Consider the following 14,378-nt stretch of genomic DNA (forward strand, 5'->3'; position numbering starts at 1 on the left):
TTTAAGGAGAGGAAACAGAGATGGAGAGGTTTAGTAGCTGCCTGAGACCATCCAGCCAATAGCTGAGGCTGACTCAGAGTCCACACCCCTGGTCCCTCTGCCCTACAGCAGGGACGGGGCGCAGGCTTGTGGAGGTGCGGGTGTGGGTAGACGCGGGGCGTCCGTGATTGTGGCTTCAAGTAGAGGCCGCCGGGTGTAGGGGAGCGCGTGATGGATGTAGCTGAGGTGGGAGGCCTGGGAGAGAGCAGGAGGAAGGGTACAAGGGAAGTGATCCTGGCGGGGACCGAGCAGGGGTCTCAGACTTCAGCAGGGAATCAGAATTCCTGGACCATTTGTTAAAACCCTGACTGTTTCTGATTCAGGATTTCCAGGTGGGGCTTGAGAACCGCCCTTCTAGTAAGTCCTCAGATGATCCTGATGCCGCTGGTCTGGGGACCAGACTTGGGGGCCACTGGCAGGCAAGTGCGTGGGGGTGATGATGAAGCACAGCAATTGGTGCTGAGAGGTGAAGCACCAGGTGGGTAGATGAGACTAGAATGGAGGGGACTTGGGAAGCGTGGCTGGGTTGCAGGGCTCGGAGGAGTTTGTCAGAATGAGGTAGAGGAGTAAGTGTGGGGGAAGCCATATTGAGGCCCTGGCTTCCGGAATATGGCAAAGGCAGTGCCTACAATTCCCTCTTGAGGGTCTTGCTTCCCGTGTCCACCTCCTGGGTGGGAGCCATCAGGTGGGAGCCGCCTGGCCAATGTCTGGGTATCCTCTCTGGTCTGTGGTGGGAAAGCAGTGTAACCCTGGGGGGGGGGGGCGGCTATGGTGGCAGCCTGGGAAGTCCTAGTGGCCCTCTAGGGTGAAGCCTGTGCATGCGGGTGTCTTGGTGTGCCAGATGGCCAAGACGAGAGGCTCCTCTTCCTTGGGGGTCCCTGAGGCACAGGGGTGTCTCTATGACCACCAGTGTTTCACCTATAGATTATTGATCCCCAACAAGCAGGTGTTGGGACTGGAGGCCCCTGGGAAGGAGGTCCCAGAGAACTTGAGAGGGTGGGTGGGGCTGAAATCTGTCCAGGAAGGGTTTCCTCTCCTGCCTCGGTCCTACAGCCTGACACTCACTACTGCTCTGCTACGAGCCAGAGGGTTGGAGGTGGTGCTGGAGGTGGGATTGGGGTGTCCTTCAAACTAAAAACAGGAGCCTTCAACCTGAGGAAGGCCTACTTTGGATTGGGACAAGAACCATTCAGCCAGAAGCTATTGGAGGGACAGAGGATTGAATAAGAGGCTCCAAGAAGGATGGTTCTACTCTGAGGGCCACTGGTCTCCTGAGGCTGGGCCCAGAGGGGTGACGTGGAGCCATAACTGAAAGAGCCATGTGTTATGGGTTCAATTGTGTCCCTACCCCTCAGTACCTCAGACGAGAAGTCCTCTCCCCTCAGTACCTCAGAATGTGACCTTATTTGGAAATATAGTCTTCACAGAGGTTAAAACGAGGTCACAATGGTGGGCCCTAATCCAATATCACTCGTGTCCTTGTAAAAATGAGAAATGTGGACCCTGAGGCAGACACACAGAGGGACACAGGAAGCACATGGCCACCTACAAGCTGAGGAATGTTTGAGGCTATCAGAAGCTAGAAGAGAGACCTGAAACAGATCCTCTCACAGCACTGGGAAGGGCCCAACTCTGCCCATCTTTGATTTTGTACTCCCAGTCTCCAGAACTGGGACAGAATGAATTTCTGTTTAAGCCAGCCAGTCAGTGGCACTTTGTTATGACAGCCCCAGGAAACAAATACACCGTGACTCATGGAAGGAACCGAACTGTCTTAGCAACTGGAAGGAGGCATTTGCTGTAGGCCAGGGTCACTGCTGAGGACCGGGGCGATGGACCGCTTTGGGAGGTGAGGAAGGTGATATCAAGATGGGGCAGTGTGGCCTGAAGCCTAAAGCTCAGCAGCTGATGCTCGGGGGCCAGCAGAAACTCTGCTTTCTTCAGGAATGCTGTCTCCAAAGGACACATCTGCTGTGGGAGAGGCAGAAGGAGCCTTCTCTCTGGAGGTGACTGTGAGGTCACAGTGCCCCACTCGCCACCCTGGGCCTCACAAAGAAAGAGGGGTACAAGAACTCCAAGTTCAGAGGAACCAGGCAGGCAGCTCCACTGAGCACCAAATGACTGCAAAAGCCCTTTTCTTAATCAATAGTATTTTATTGTCAGTTATAAATATTTTCCATTTGTCCCCTATTTACAGTTGCAAAATAGTTTATGATATTATACCATCACCCACCATTCGGCACCTTTCTATAAACTCCATGAAAATTGAATAGGAAATAAAAAGCTCTTTTGGGGGGGTCCCGCTAACCTGGTTCCCCCAGACTCAAACAACCCCCCAGACAGCAGGCAGCATTGCAGCAGGTGCTACACAGTAGCAAAGGGACGGGCGGGGGCGGCTCCCAGCAGGGTCAGGACGCCAGGCTCCTCAGGACGTTGGTGATACTCCAGTGCTGGCCTGAGCACCTCTGCAGCACCAGCTGGAAGCCAAACTCTGAGTCGCTGTTCTCCTGCAGCTCCAGACAGCGCTTGGACTTGCGGTTCTGGATGGGGCCTCCCTGGGAGCCGGGGCAGAGAGTGGAGTCAGAGGCTATAGACGAAACAGGGGAATCTGGGGCGGGGGGGACCTCGGGCCTAGAGTTATCAGTGGGTCCAGATGCCTGGGGTCCAGAGAGGCTACGGGAGGTGTGGGGGCCAGCATTCCCATGCAGCCTCAGGCTGCCCTTCTCTGATGTGTTGGTCTCCTCCCTGAGCCCGAACATGTGCCTTGGTTTTCTTCACAGGGCCCTAGTTCTTCGTTAGGACGGAGACACCCTGCCCCAACTTCCACCCACTTGCTGGGGTATGGCATGCTGGTGTGCTCCCATAGCTCCCACCCTGGGGGCCAGGCCCTGGTCCCCATAGGCATGGGCTGGGGTCCTGCTCTGAAAAGTCTAGTTCCTTGGGACTCCCCTCCCCATGACTGGCCTGAATTTGACCACCACCAGAGGCCCAGGACCTCCTGCTTTTAGGGTCCATGTACCCAAGTGGACCTCTAGAGTCATCAGTGTTGGTCTCCACCAAACTCAGGCTCCTGGATATGTCTCCTAGGCCACTGGGCTCCCTCAGCCCTGGGCATGCATGGTTTTCCCCCATGCTACTGATGTTCTAGAATGTTCTGTAGCCATGCACACTCAGTTTATGCCCAAAGCCTCTTGAAGGAAGAGAGGTGCTGCTCCCCAGAGCAGCCCCATGGCAGCAAAGAGAAGCCCAGTAAGTTTTTATTTTAGTGAGGCCCTTGCAGAGCTCAGATACTCTGAGGCTGCTGGCTGTAAGTCTGAGCATCAGCCCGGACTATTTGAGTATCTTGGAGTTATACCAATTCTGCAGGCAGAATTGCTTGGGGTAGGTGGTGGTCCTTATAAGTGCACTCTTTGTATCTTAATGCCACTTGAGTAGATGTTCAAACTCACCTTATCCCCAGAATCTACTCCTCTTGTGTTTACCACCTCAGTTATAAATATTTTCCATAAGTAATTTCCCCCAAAAGCAATAGCCAGGCATTCGTGTGGGAGACCTGGGCATTCTCACTGACACCTCTGCCTTCTCCCCAGCATCTGATTAGGCACTAAGTCCTGCCAATTCCACATCCCTCTTGCCTGGTGACTGTCCCCTTATTGCTATCACATCACAACCCTGCCTGCGTTCAGGCCACCATCTTCTGTCCCCTGGACAACTGCATCAGCCTCCTAGCTGACCCCCCTCTGACCTCCAGAGGCAGGGAACAATGATGTCTCTGAAATGTACGTTTGGTCTAGAGGACAGAGCCCAAGTTCCTTAGCACAGGCCTTCATGGCCTCATCTCCTCCCTCAGCACCCACACCTTTTGTGCAGCCACACCAAACTTCCTGCAGTTGTGTAAAGATTTCTGTATTATCAGGGTTCCTGGACATCAAGCAAGCCGTGTCCTGTGCTGGGGGTCCTTCTCCATGTTTCCGTAGCAGGCCAAGGCACAGTCATGTTTCAAGGCTAAGCTCCTGCTCCATTGCTTCCAGAAGCCTCCTTATCTCTCACCTCAGCCCCTCCCACCTCTTCTCCTCCAGGCCACCCAGCTAGCGAGGTGCTATTCACCCGTGTTTTCACCGTGTTTTCTCTATTCGCCCAGCATGATTGAACAGTAGCGGAATTACTAGTTTACTTGTCTCCCCCCCCACCCTCCCATACTGACAGCTCTATGTCTTATCAATTTCTGTGCCCTCAGCATCCAGCCAAAAGCCTGGTATATAACAGATGATCAGTAAATGTTGGCGGTCATGACCTGCATAGGTGAGGAGGGATGGGTCTCCAGACAGGGCTGCTGTGTTTCACAGGTGTTTCACTCTGGAGTGGCCCTGAGCAGGCCTGGCAGCAGGGGGAGGGGGGCCCCTGCCTCTTATGACTGCAGCCCACCCCCAGCTACATCCCATGCCCATTCCATTGAACAGCATGCTGGGAGAGGAGACCGCGAACTTCTTCTGAAAGGGGTCATCCCCAGTCAGCTACCACTATCCCCATGGTGATGGCTGACATCTCAGAGAACATGAAGACTCAGTTCTCACAGCGACCTAGGAAACTGGCAGTGTTTACTGCGGTTGGACACACGCATCTCCGAGACCCAACCCTCCCACACTAGGTCTGTACCTAGCACGAATGCGTGCACCAGAGACAAGCACCTGAGTGCTTTCTGCAACATGATTTGTAAAAGCTCCAATCTGGAGACAACCCAAGTGCCCATCGATAGTAGAATGGATAAATAACTTGTGGTTAGTCACATAACGGAATATTGTACAGCATCACAAATATACAAACTAGAGCTCCACTCAATATGAATAAACCTAACAAATATCATGTTAGCAGAAGAAGCCAGATAAAGAACACATATATAATTCCACTTATATACACCCCCCAAACAGGCAAAATAGGACCACGGTGTTAGAGCCAGGATGGGGGTTATCTTTAAGGAGGGGGAAGAGGAAAAATGATTGACAGGAGGCAAGAGAGGGGCTCCTGGGATGCTGATGGTATGCTATTTCCTGACCTGGCTGGTGATAATACAGGTGTTTGCTTTGCTTTAAACCACTGAGTTGAACATTTACATTTTGTGCATGTTTCTGTATGTATGTGTGCTATTCTTCAATTAAACAATTAAGACAAAAAAAAATGCAGCTCCCTCAGAAGTGACTTTGAACAGTGGGTGAAGGAGGCAGGTAGTGAGAGACTGGATGGCAAAGGGGATCGGGGGTCTGTCTGTGCGTGTGCTGGGGAGGAGGAAGAGAATTCCCAGTTTCCAGTGGGTGGAAGATGGCCCAGCAAATTTCTTCTGGAATATTCAAGGGAAGAAAGCAGGTCTCTCCTGCTGTGCGCCTGAGGAGAGCCGTGACTCATTGCACCCAAGAGCAGAGAGACACTAGTGCAAAGAGGAAACCCAAACAGCAAGCTCATCTCTCACCCAGAGAGACACCGGCTGACTCAGGCCCTGAAGGGGCAGAGGAACAAGTGGCAGTGAGACAAGGGCTCAGAAAGGACCCTGCAGTCTGCATGTGGAGTTCACTCTGAAGGCCGACCCTCTTGCTCTAATCAGCAACCTGGGTGACCTCTACTTCGGCCTGGGGCCTCCAGCTTTGCTGGGCCTCCTCCAGGGGTGACTCACGTAGCCTCCTGAACCAGCACTTTCTTTCCCATGCTGCTCTGCCCAGGAGCATTCAACTCAAATCCTTGTCGTGGATCTCAAATCCTTGTCAAATCCTTGCTGGCATCCAGCAACGGGCCCCAGACTGTCCCCCTGAGGTTCCCACACGTGGGTCTGCTCCTGCTTCTCCACCCTTTCCCTTCCAATAGGGGAAGGTAGGGCTCATGTCCCCCGAGTTCCATGCCTTTCTAGTTTAAACTTCCACAAGGAACTGAGCAACAATTTTGTATAATTTTTCCAACCTGCCTGCTCTCCTTTGGACAAACTCCAGTTATTCTGTGTCACTCAGAACTGACTACCAAGCAGAGGGCCACCACCTCATTTCCACTGGACAACAGACTCCTTCAACACAGCCAATGAATCAGTGCTTTCGGTGGCCACGTCATGCTCCTGGGCTGACGACAGGTTGATAGCTTCAAGTAGTCCACTTGGAAGCTGTGGGACCCCATTCTGTCCTTCAAAAGCTGGACTTGCAGACCCAGAGACATCCCTTGTGACACCTGCTCCAAGCAAGGCCAGCCCATGGCTCTGCCAGGCACAGGTTTCTGCCGTTTCTGTTGCTGTGGCCTGAGCGCACCTGTTGCCCACATCCGGGTTGGGCTGTGTCACTGCTGCTTGTTTGGCAGATGTGTGGCCAGGCTCCCCTGACCCTCCAACACTCCGTCAGCTGGCAGCATACCAGACCCATGTCGCTAGGAGTGGAGCTCATGCAGGGTGCGAATGAGACCAGCCCCACTCACTAATTCATGAGCTCTGCCGGCCTTTCTGGCAGTGAGATGGGAAGGGGCGGTGCAGACCTACGATGCTTCCTTCCTGGTTGTTAGCTGGTGGCCCTGGGTGAGCTGCTCTCCACTTTGGTTCCATTGTGTCTAGGACCAGATGGTAATTTCTGTCCTGACTACTGGAGGACGAGAGAAGGAGGAACGGGAAACCCTTCCATCAGCTATAAAACAACCAACGAGTGTGTATCAGGATGAGGGCTCCGGAAAAATTGCACAGCAGGCAGAAAAGGGACCAGAGCAAGTGCCCATTCACTCTGCTGAAGATGGGCTTCTCAGAATCTCCTCAGGGGCTGGCCCGGGCCTGTGTGCCAGTGGCTGGGCTGCTTCCGTCAACCCTGGATCAATAAACTTGGGGAAACTTGTCCAAAACAGAGAAGGCGCAGTGTCTCCTTTCCTGCTACCACTCAGGCACATTCTAAGCCTTTCACAGGGGCGCCTTGCCAAGCCCAAGAGAGGGAGGAGTGTCTCTGAGAAGGAAAGCATTCCTTCAGAGACTCAAATGTGACATTTCCCAGACCCTATCCTGGCCCTCAGGACCCTGGAGACAGGAAGTGTCGTGACCCTGGGGCAGAAGCAGCCAGTGTGGCCTCTGGGAAGGATGTGGAAGAAACAGAGCGAGGCCAAGAGCAGTGCTGTGAAGGAGACACAACCTCAGTGAGAGCATCAGGGCCTGTCAGGGAGGGTGAAGCAGGCAGTCAAGGAGAGCTTCCTCCCTAGAGGCTCCAAGAGGAGAATCTTCTAGAGCAGAAGAGTAAGTCCCCTGTGGAGGCCTCGCTGAGGAGCCCTGGTCAATGTCTTGGGAACATATCTGGGCTAGAGGAGGAGAAGGCAGGCCACTTTGGTGAGGGAGCTAGCACTGGCCACGGGTGCTGCCTCCCTCCTGTCCTCCTTCGTGGACCCCAGCCGCTCTCAGTGAATAATCTCTAGGCTCTCACCCTCTCTGGACAGATTCCATCCACCACAGTTGCAAAGGAGCCTTCCTTTCCTGCGGTCCATCCTTCCCTGGTGAGCTCAGCACACCCTGGGGAGCAGCCTGGTGCTGTGACTCTCCGTACCCCTCCCTGCAGGCTCTGCACTGAGATGGAACTAACAGCGGTTGCCACTGATTTCCCAGGCTCCCAGCACTGTGTCAAATGCTCCACATGCCCAGTCGCACGTATTCCTCATGATAACCCTGAGGCGTGGAGATGGTAATTGTCCGCATTGTATAGAACTGGAGACTAGGGCTCAGAAAGGTTGGGACACGCACCCAGGGTCACGTCGTCAGTAAGCGGTAGAGACAGGCTGGGGGCCCCTGCCCCATTCACTGTTCCTCACTAGCATGTGTGGCTAGGCCCACCACGTCATCTCTCCCGCCCCATGCCTGTCTCGAGACAGCGGACTAGACTGAGCTCTGCGGGTGCCTCGATGTCTGGGGTGGAGGAAGGTCACCTTCGTGGGCTTCAGGGGCTCTGCGGAGCCAGTTTGGGCTAGTTCTTTTGAGGGCTCGCTGCAGACACATGATTCATCCATCTATTCATCCATCCATCAGATATTTAGTACCTACTGTGTGCCAGTTACTGTGTAACTCTAGGCCATGGAGATTCAGGAGTGACTAAACAGGAACAGATCTTTTTCTGTAGACAAAGACTGAGACTATATTCCAGGAGGGGGAGCAAACAGTCAGTTCTGTGGTGTGTTAGAGAGTGATTAGGCTGTGCACAAAAACGGACTGAATGTGAGCCCTTAAAATTCATACTGAAGTCCTAATCCCCACTGTGATGATATTTGGAGGTGGGGCCTCTGGGAGGTAATTAGGTCATGAGGGTGGAGCCCTCATGAATTGGATTAGTGCCCTTTTAAAAAAAATTTTTTTTTTCAATGTTTTTTTTTTTTTAATTTATTTTTGGGACAGAGAGAGACAGAGCATGAACAGGGGAGGGGCAGAGAGAGAGGGAGACACAGAATCGGAAACAGGCTCCAGGCTCTGAGCCATCAGCCCAGAGCCTGACGCGGGGCTCGAACTCACGGACCGCGAGATCGTGACCTGGCTGAAGTCGGACGCTTAACCGACTGCGCCACCCAGGCGCCCCATGGATTAGTGCCCTTTTAAGAAGAGACGCAAGAGAGATGCCCGTCTCCCTCTGCCATGTGAGGACGCAGTGAGAAAGGGAACACCTGCAACCCAGGAAGAGGGTTCTCAGCAGACACTATCTGCTGGCACCTTGATCTTGGACCTCCCAGGCTTCAGAACTGTGAGAAATAAATGTTTGTTGTGTAAGCCACTCAGTCGATGGTCTTTGTGTTCTAGCCTGAACGGCCTCAGACAAACCAGGTAAGAGAGTGGGGCCGGCGGGAGGCAGGCAGAAGAAAGAGGTGGCCAGGGTGATCGTCAACAAGAAGGGGAGAGTTGAGTGAAGACACAAAGGGGGAGAGAAGGTGGCCTAGGTGGGATCTGGGGGTAGTCCTATGCCCCAGAGCAAGGCTCTCGCACCAGCAGAGGCCTGGTGTGTTCAGAGAACAGCACAAAGACCAGCGTGGAGGCCATTGGGCAGTGCGGGCGTGGGGCAGGAGTAGGAGTTAAGGCCCAAGAGGTGAGGTAGGGGCAGGTTCTGTGAGGACTCAGTGAGGACTCACAGACACTGAATGGACTTTGGCTTTTAATCTGGTAACAGGGCCATTGCAGAGTCGGACTGACATGCTAACCGGGCCACTCTGGCTGCTGTGTGAGGCATGGAGTGTTGGAGGAAGGAAGGAAGCAAGGATGCCTGTTTGCAGTCTCTTGTCCTCACAGCCCAGGACCATCCAGCAGCCCCTGGGCCGGGCCCTGGGCTCTGAAGGGCTGGGGCTTGATGCAGATCCCCTGGCCAGCCCTGCCGTTCATGGAGAGCACAGTTCCTTGGTTTACCAGTCCAGTCATCAAAATTATTTGTGTAATACATACACCAACAGGATCTGGAAACACACAATACTTTTAATTAAAGAATTTAAATAAGGGCAATTAAACCTGGCAGGAGAGATGCCGCAGCACACAGAGAGCTTAATTGGAATGGAAACTGAAGTAAATATGGAAAGAGCATTACAATCGAAAGCTCAATGTATAGAATTAAGGAGGCTAATAATAATTCCTGGAGGTGCATTCCCAGCCCCCAGCCTAGCTCTGGCTCCTTCTGGGCCTCTCTGGAGTAGTCACTTGGAAGGGCAAGAGAGGCGGTGTGGGTGGAAGCAAAGGAAGAGGGGCTCTGCTCCTGGCCTTGCCTCTGGCTCTTCCCACCGGACCCTGGGTCAGCAGCTCAGCTGCCCTGGGCCTTAGACTTCTCATTTGCAGAAGGCCCGGAGAGCTGTGGGGCACTCAGATTTGTGTCTTGCCATGGGGCACTGATGATGTGTAGAGTGGGGCTGGTGGAGCCGTGGTCCACTGGGTAGCTGACCCCAGATCACGCAGCATGCTCTTCCCCTCTGCTTCAGTTTCCCCAACTATGTGCCTGTGGCAGCTAGAGGTTTCCTAACTAGCCCAGTTCCTCCTGAGGGTGTAGGCTGGGTAAACAGATTAGGCTGAGTCCCCGGAGGGCTCGCTTATCACAGATCACTTCTGGGCCTGTGATGGGGCCCCGAAAATGCCTTGTTAGGTTCCCGGGGGCTGCTGCCTCCGGTGCTGCTGGCTGGCTACCACAAACAAGCTGTCACAGTCTCAAGGAAGGGCTGGGCCTGGCTTGTCGCTTGCACTTGTGACCTCTGGAGCCTCTGGGCTGAGCTCAGGCTGGTCTCATGTTTACCACCAAAGCGATGAGAGGAGGTTGTGTGGAGTGACTCCTGTATTCCGAAGTCTTCTCTGCTTATTTCAAAGCTCTCGTTCCACTTTCCTTTCTAATTAATTTTCCACGGCCAAATGGCCCAGTGCGTCTTCGGCTTTAAGCACAGTGGGCTTGGGAGTTTCCAGGTTAAATAGTTAATGATTAGTAATCAAATACTTCAAAGCATGGGTGGGATGTTAGCACTAGTTAAAGAAACTCTGAGATTAAGTCCTTTCATAGAGGAAAGCGGTCTTTATGTATTATGAATATTCAACACTAGATTTATTCAAGAAGTACTCTGGCATTTATCTTTTTTAAAGGAGACTCACCAGTGGCTGAGTGAGAGTCTGCCTGGGATTTGCTCTGAAGGTCCACTGGACCAAAGATGGGGTAAGGGCAATCTCAAGTGCGAAAAAAAAGAAAAGGGTGAAAGCGGGTTGTGGAGATAGCAGGGTGGCTGGAAGGAGTTCGCTGAGGTGGCAGGAATCCAGCCAGTTCACACACGCCAGTGACTGGTTGGCAGGGAGACCCTAGCCCCAAACTCCCACTGCAGCCATTCACTGGTTTTCTAGAAGCAAGACAAAGAAAGGCGCCATGGTATGGTAGTTTAAAGCATAGATCCCAGAGGCAAAATTCCTAGATTTGTTCTTGGACAAATTAGTCTCTCTGTGCCTCAGTTTCCTCATCTGTAAAATGACAATAATTAAAGTACCTACTAGCATTGTTGGGGGGAGTTAAGTAATATTTATAAGGCAGTTACAATACTATCTGGCACATAGGAATCACCATGTAAATTCGGTAAATAATTTTCAAAATCTTCTTCGGTCTGAGTAGTGGGGATCTGAGCCATCACACCTGCTCTTGGCTCCTGATCTCTGTGGGATGAGCAGAGCCGGGGGCATGCTGACTGCCATAAACTAAACATCACAAACTTCCAGGTTCTACACAAGGCTTTGTTAATCCATCAAAACTGGACAGTTGTACATTTGCCCCTTCATACGACACGGGAATGAAAAGGTGTTTTATTCCAGAGCCATAATGAAATACCAGATTATAGTCTTTTCAGTACAAAAGGTTCCTGAAGTCGGACTTCCTGACAGCGACTGGGAATCGGAATGGGAGAAAGTCAAGGACTCCTCCTCCTTGAGTGTGGGGAAATTCTTTGGCAGAATTAGCCGTGCTCCCTGGGAAATGTGCTCTGCAAATAGGTTCTTTTTTGAGTGGGTTACTCATCTTGCATCAAATTATCAAATTATATCCCACAAATCAGAGCCAATTATCCTGGACAGGCAGGCTTGGCTCTACACTCAGCTCTCTTCCGGGCAGTCTCCTCATACTCTCGAAAATTTCTTCTCTCCTGGCATTAATAGACATCTCTGTTGTTATCCGTGATGTCCCTCATGTGGAAAATGCATAAATGCTTTGCAGAGAACGAGGCAAGCATAGGGGCTCAGGTGTGGGGACAGCCTACCAGTGGGAACGCTGATCTATGTGTTCTTGGACCCCCAGATGGACCTTGCTAATGTTTCCATCAAAGGACTCAACAGCCAAGGGGAGTGACGGCAACCCCCACAGTATGAGAGCAGTATGAGATATAGTCTGGATACCCTGACATTTCGTCAAAGCCTCCTGTTTTAAAAAATATTCATACAGGGGCTCCTGGGTGGCTCAGTCGGTTGGGCAACTGACTTCAGCTCAGGTCATGATCTCATGGTCTGTGGGTTCGAGCCCCGCGTTGGGCTCTGTGCTGACAGCTCAGAGCCTGGAGCCTGCTTCAGATTCTGTGTCTCCCTCTCTCTCTTCTCCTCCCCCCCTTGTGTTATATCAAAAATAAATACATACTAAAAAATTAAAAAAAATTCATACAAATTTGTGTTCACCCTGCTCTACCTAGTATGCATATTTGTTTTACTATAAAGCATTTCCACCCCCTTCCTTCAAATCTGAAGTTATAGGAAGAAGTACATATTTACCGTATAATTTAGAGTATCCCACAAAACACAGTTAGGATGCACCACCACCTAAAAGTATTATTTGTAGGAACTAGAGATTTCTCCAGCTAAGCAGGGCCCTTTGACTATTATGCTGAAATGTCCTTTTGCAGTGTGCACACATGTGTGTAAGGGGAGTCATCAGTGGTAAACTTTTGTTCGTCTTACAGTCTCCCACAGACCTAGCTCAAGACCTGGCGCACAGGAGGCCTCTGGTTAGTTTTTGTGAATTTCTGAAAAAAAAAAAAAAATAACTGCTTCATTTGATTAACAGCACGTTGGGTGACTCCTCTGTCTCGTTTTCCATGAGGTGCTAGAGATGTTGGAAGTGTAAGACAGTCGTGCCCTCCCGTGTATCGGTTGATGGATGAGAGGAGTGTGGACTGACATAATGGAAAAACAGTTGCACACAGTGGGATGAAGATGGCTGTTGTGCAAGGAGTTCGGCTCATTTTCAAACTTGTGGTGCTTTTTATTGAGGCAGGCCCAGGGAACCTTCTGGTGGGGAAGCCCTCCTCAGGGCTTGCTGTCTAAATTTAGCTTAGAATTACAGAATTTCGGGTTTGGCAGGCCATCCAGTGCAAATCCACTGAGAGCTGCAGAGCCTTAGATGGCCTGCTGCATGGTCCCCGGAGCCCCTGGCTCTTCCCTGAACTGCCAACCTCATGTCTGGACAACTTGGACTAGGAGAAAGCTGCTCTATAAATCGTCCTGGACTTGCCAGTCTTCCCTCAGAGCCTGCTTTCCTGTGGGTAGGACAAGACTGCTTTCCTGTGGGTAGGGCAGCCCTTCAGCTTTGAGAAGGCAGAGCTAAGGTGCTTCTGGTCTTTCTGGTCCAACAGCCTGCAATTCCTTCAACCATGCGTTCAAATAGATAGGTAGAATTTAAGGAAGTTGGACCTTGGAAGGCACACATCATGTGGCAAGAATCCCTGTAAGAATATCTTGAAGAGAGGGATGCAGCCTTTGTGTAACCATTCACAATAATGGTAATGGCGGAAGAGTGGCATCTCATTACCATGGAGAGGCAGTCTATCGCGTCACTTGGCAGGTCTGGCCACAAAGTTCTCTGTAGCAACTTGATATTTGCGTACTCCCTCTCCTTCTATTGGCATGGGGCTCATTGACTAAATGCCTCTTTCACTAACCTTTCATCACCAAATCCCAGAATCCCCCCAAATCTCAGTATGTAGGGTACTCTCAGAAGACTGAAAGTCCTATAATTTATAGGTAACACTTTAGGAGAGTCTTTAAACCAGGAGGAGTCACAAGCTGGAGAAGTCACAGAAGGCAATGACTACTATTTCCCGTGTTCACAAAATTTCTTCATGTGCTGATGTGGGAAATGCTGGCTGTCTAGAGACAGGTGCGTCACTTGAGAGGGACAACTCTGGCTGCCCTGTTCTTCGGACAGAAACCCAGAGCCTAGAGTGGTCCTGGGTTAATAATACCCCTTCACAATTCCCTCCTTTTCATCCATCACTACTTCCAACAGACTGATGCAGTGTCTCTCAAAATCCCCCCCCCATCACCCCCCCCCCCCCCCCCGCCCAGCTGCCTGGACCCACGCCCTCATGGTGATTGAGTCTGCCCCATCTCTCATGGGAATGATGGAATAGCCCCCTAACTTGCTTCCATGTCTCTTTTTTTCTAATCCACCCTGAACTCTGCTACCAGAGGGGTTCAGACCCCATCGTGGCAATCCACTGCTTAAAACTTCCTCCGGTTCCTCCCTCTGCTTTTAAGGTGAAGTCCAACTTGTTGGCCTGGCTTTCACCGATCACCACTATCTGCACCCAAACTGACCCTTATGTCTGAGCTCTCTCATGCCTCTTTGGAGGTTCCAAATTCCACCCATACCAACACTGGATTTGCATTCTTCAGACATACTCTGTTTTTTCTTGCCTTTGCCCAGGCTGAGCCTCTACATGGGATGTTCTCCCTTTTTACACCTGGGAACTGTCCTACAACTTTCAAGATCCAGATCAAACAAATCTCGAATGTGAAGCCATCCTTGAGCCCGTCACCCCAGGGTCCCAGAACATCATACATCCCTCATTTCTCGTCTCGTCATGCATTTTATTGCGTG

General features: G+C 51.6%; 1 protein-coding gene across 2 annotated transcripts in view; it reads right to left on the reverse strand.

The window, feature by feature from the left end:
• Positions 1–2,172: 2,172 nt before the first annotated feature.
• GALNT18 (polypeptide N-acetylgalactosaminyltransferase 18) overlaps positions 2,173–14,378 on the reverse strand; it is a 354,502-nt gene continuing 342,296 nt past the window's right edge. For both annotated transcript variants that reach the window (XM_043580668.1, XM_043580669.1), the window contains one exon: positions 2,173–2,594. In XM_043580668.1, coding sequence (XP_043436603.1) covers positions 2,448–2,594 — 147 coding nt within the window. In that variant the 3' untranslated portion in view covers positions 2,173–2,447. The remainder of the gene's footprint in view (positions 2,595–14,378) is intronic.

Source organism: Prionailurus bengalensis, chromosome D1 (assembly GCF_016509475.1).
Source record: "Prionailurus bengalensis isolate Pbe53 chromosome D1, Fcat_Pben_1.1_paternal_pri, whole genome shotgun sequence".
NCBI classification, from domain to species: Eukaryota; Metazoa; Chordata; class Mammalia; order Carnivora; family Felidae; genus Prionailurus; species Prionailurus bengalensis.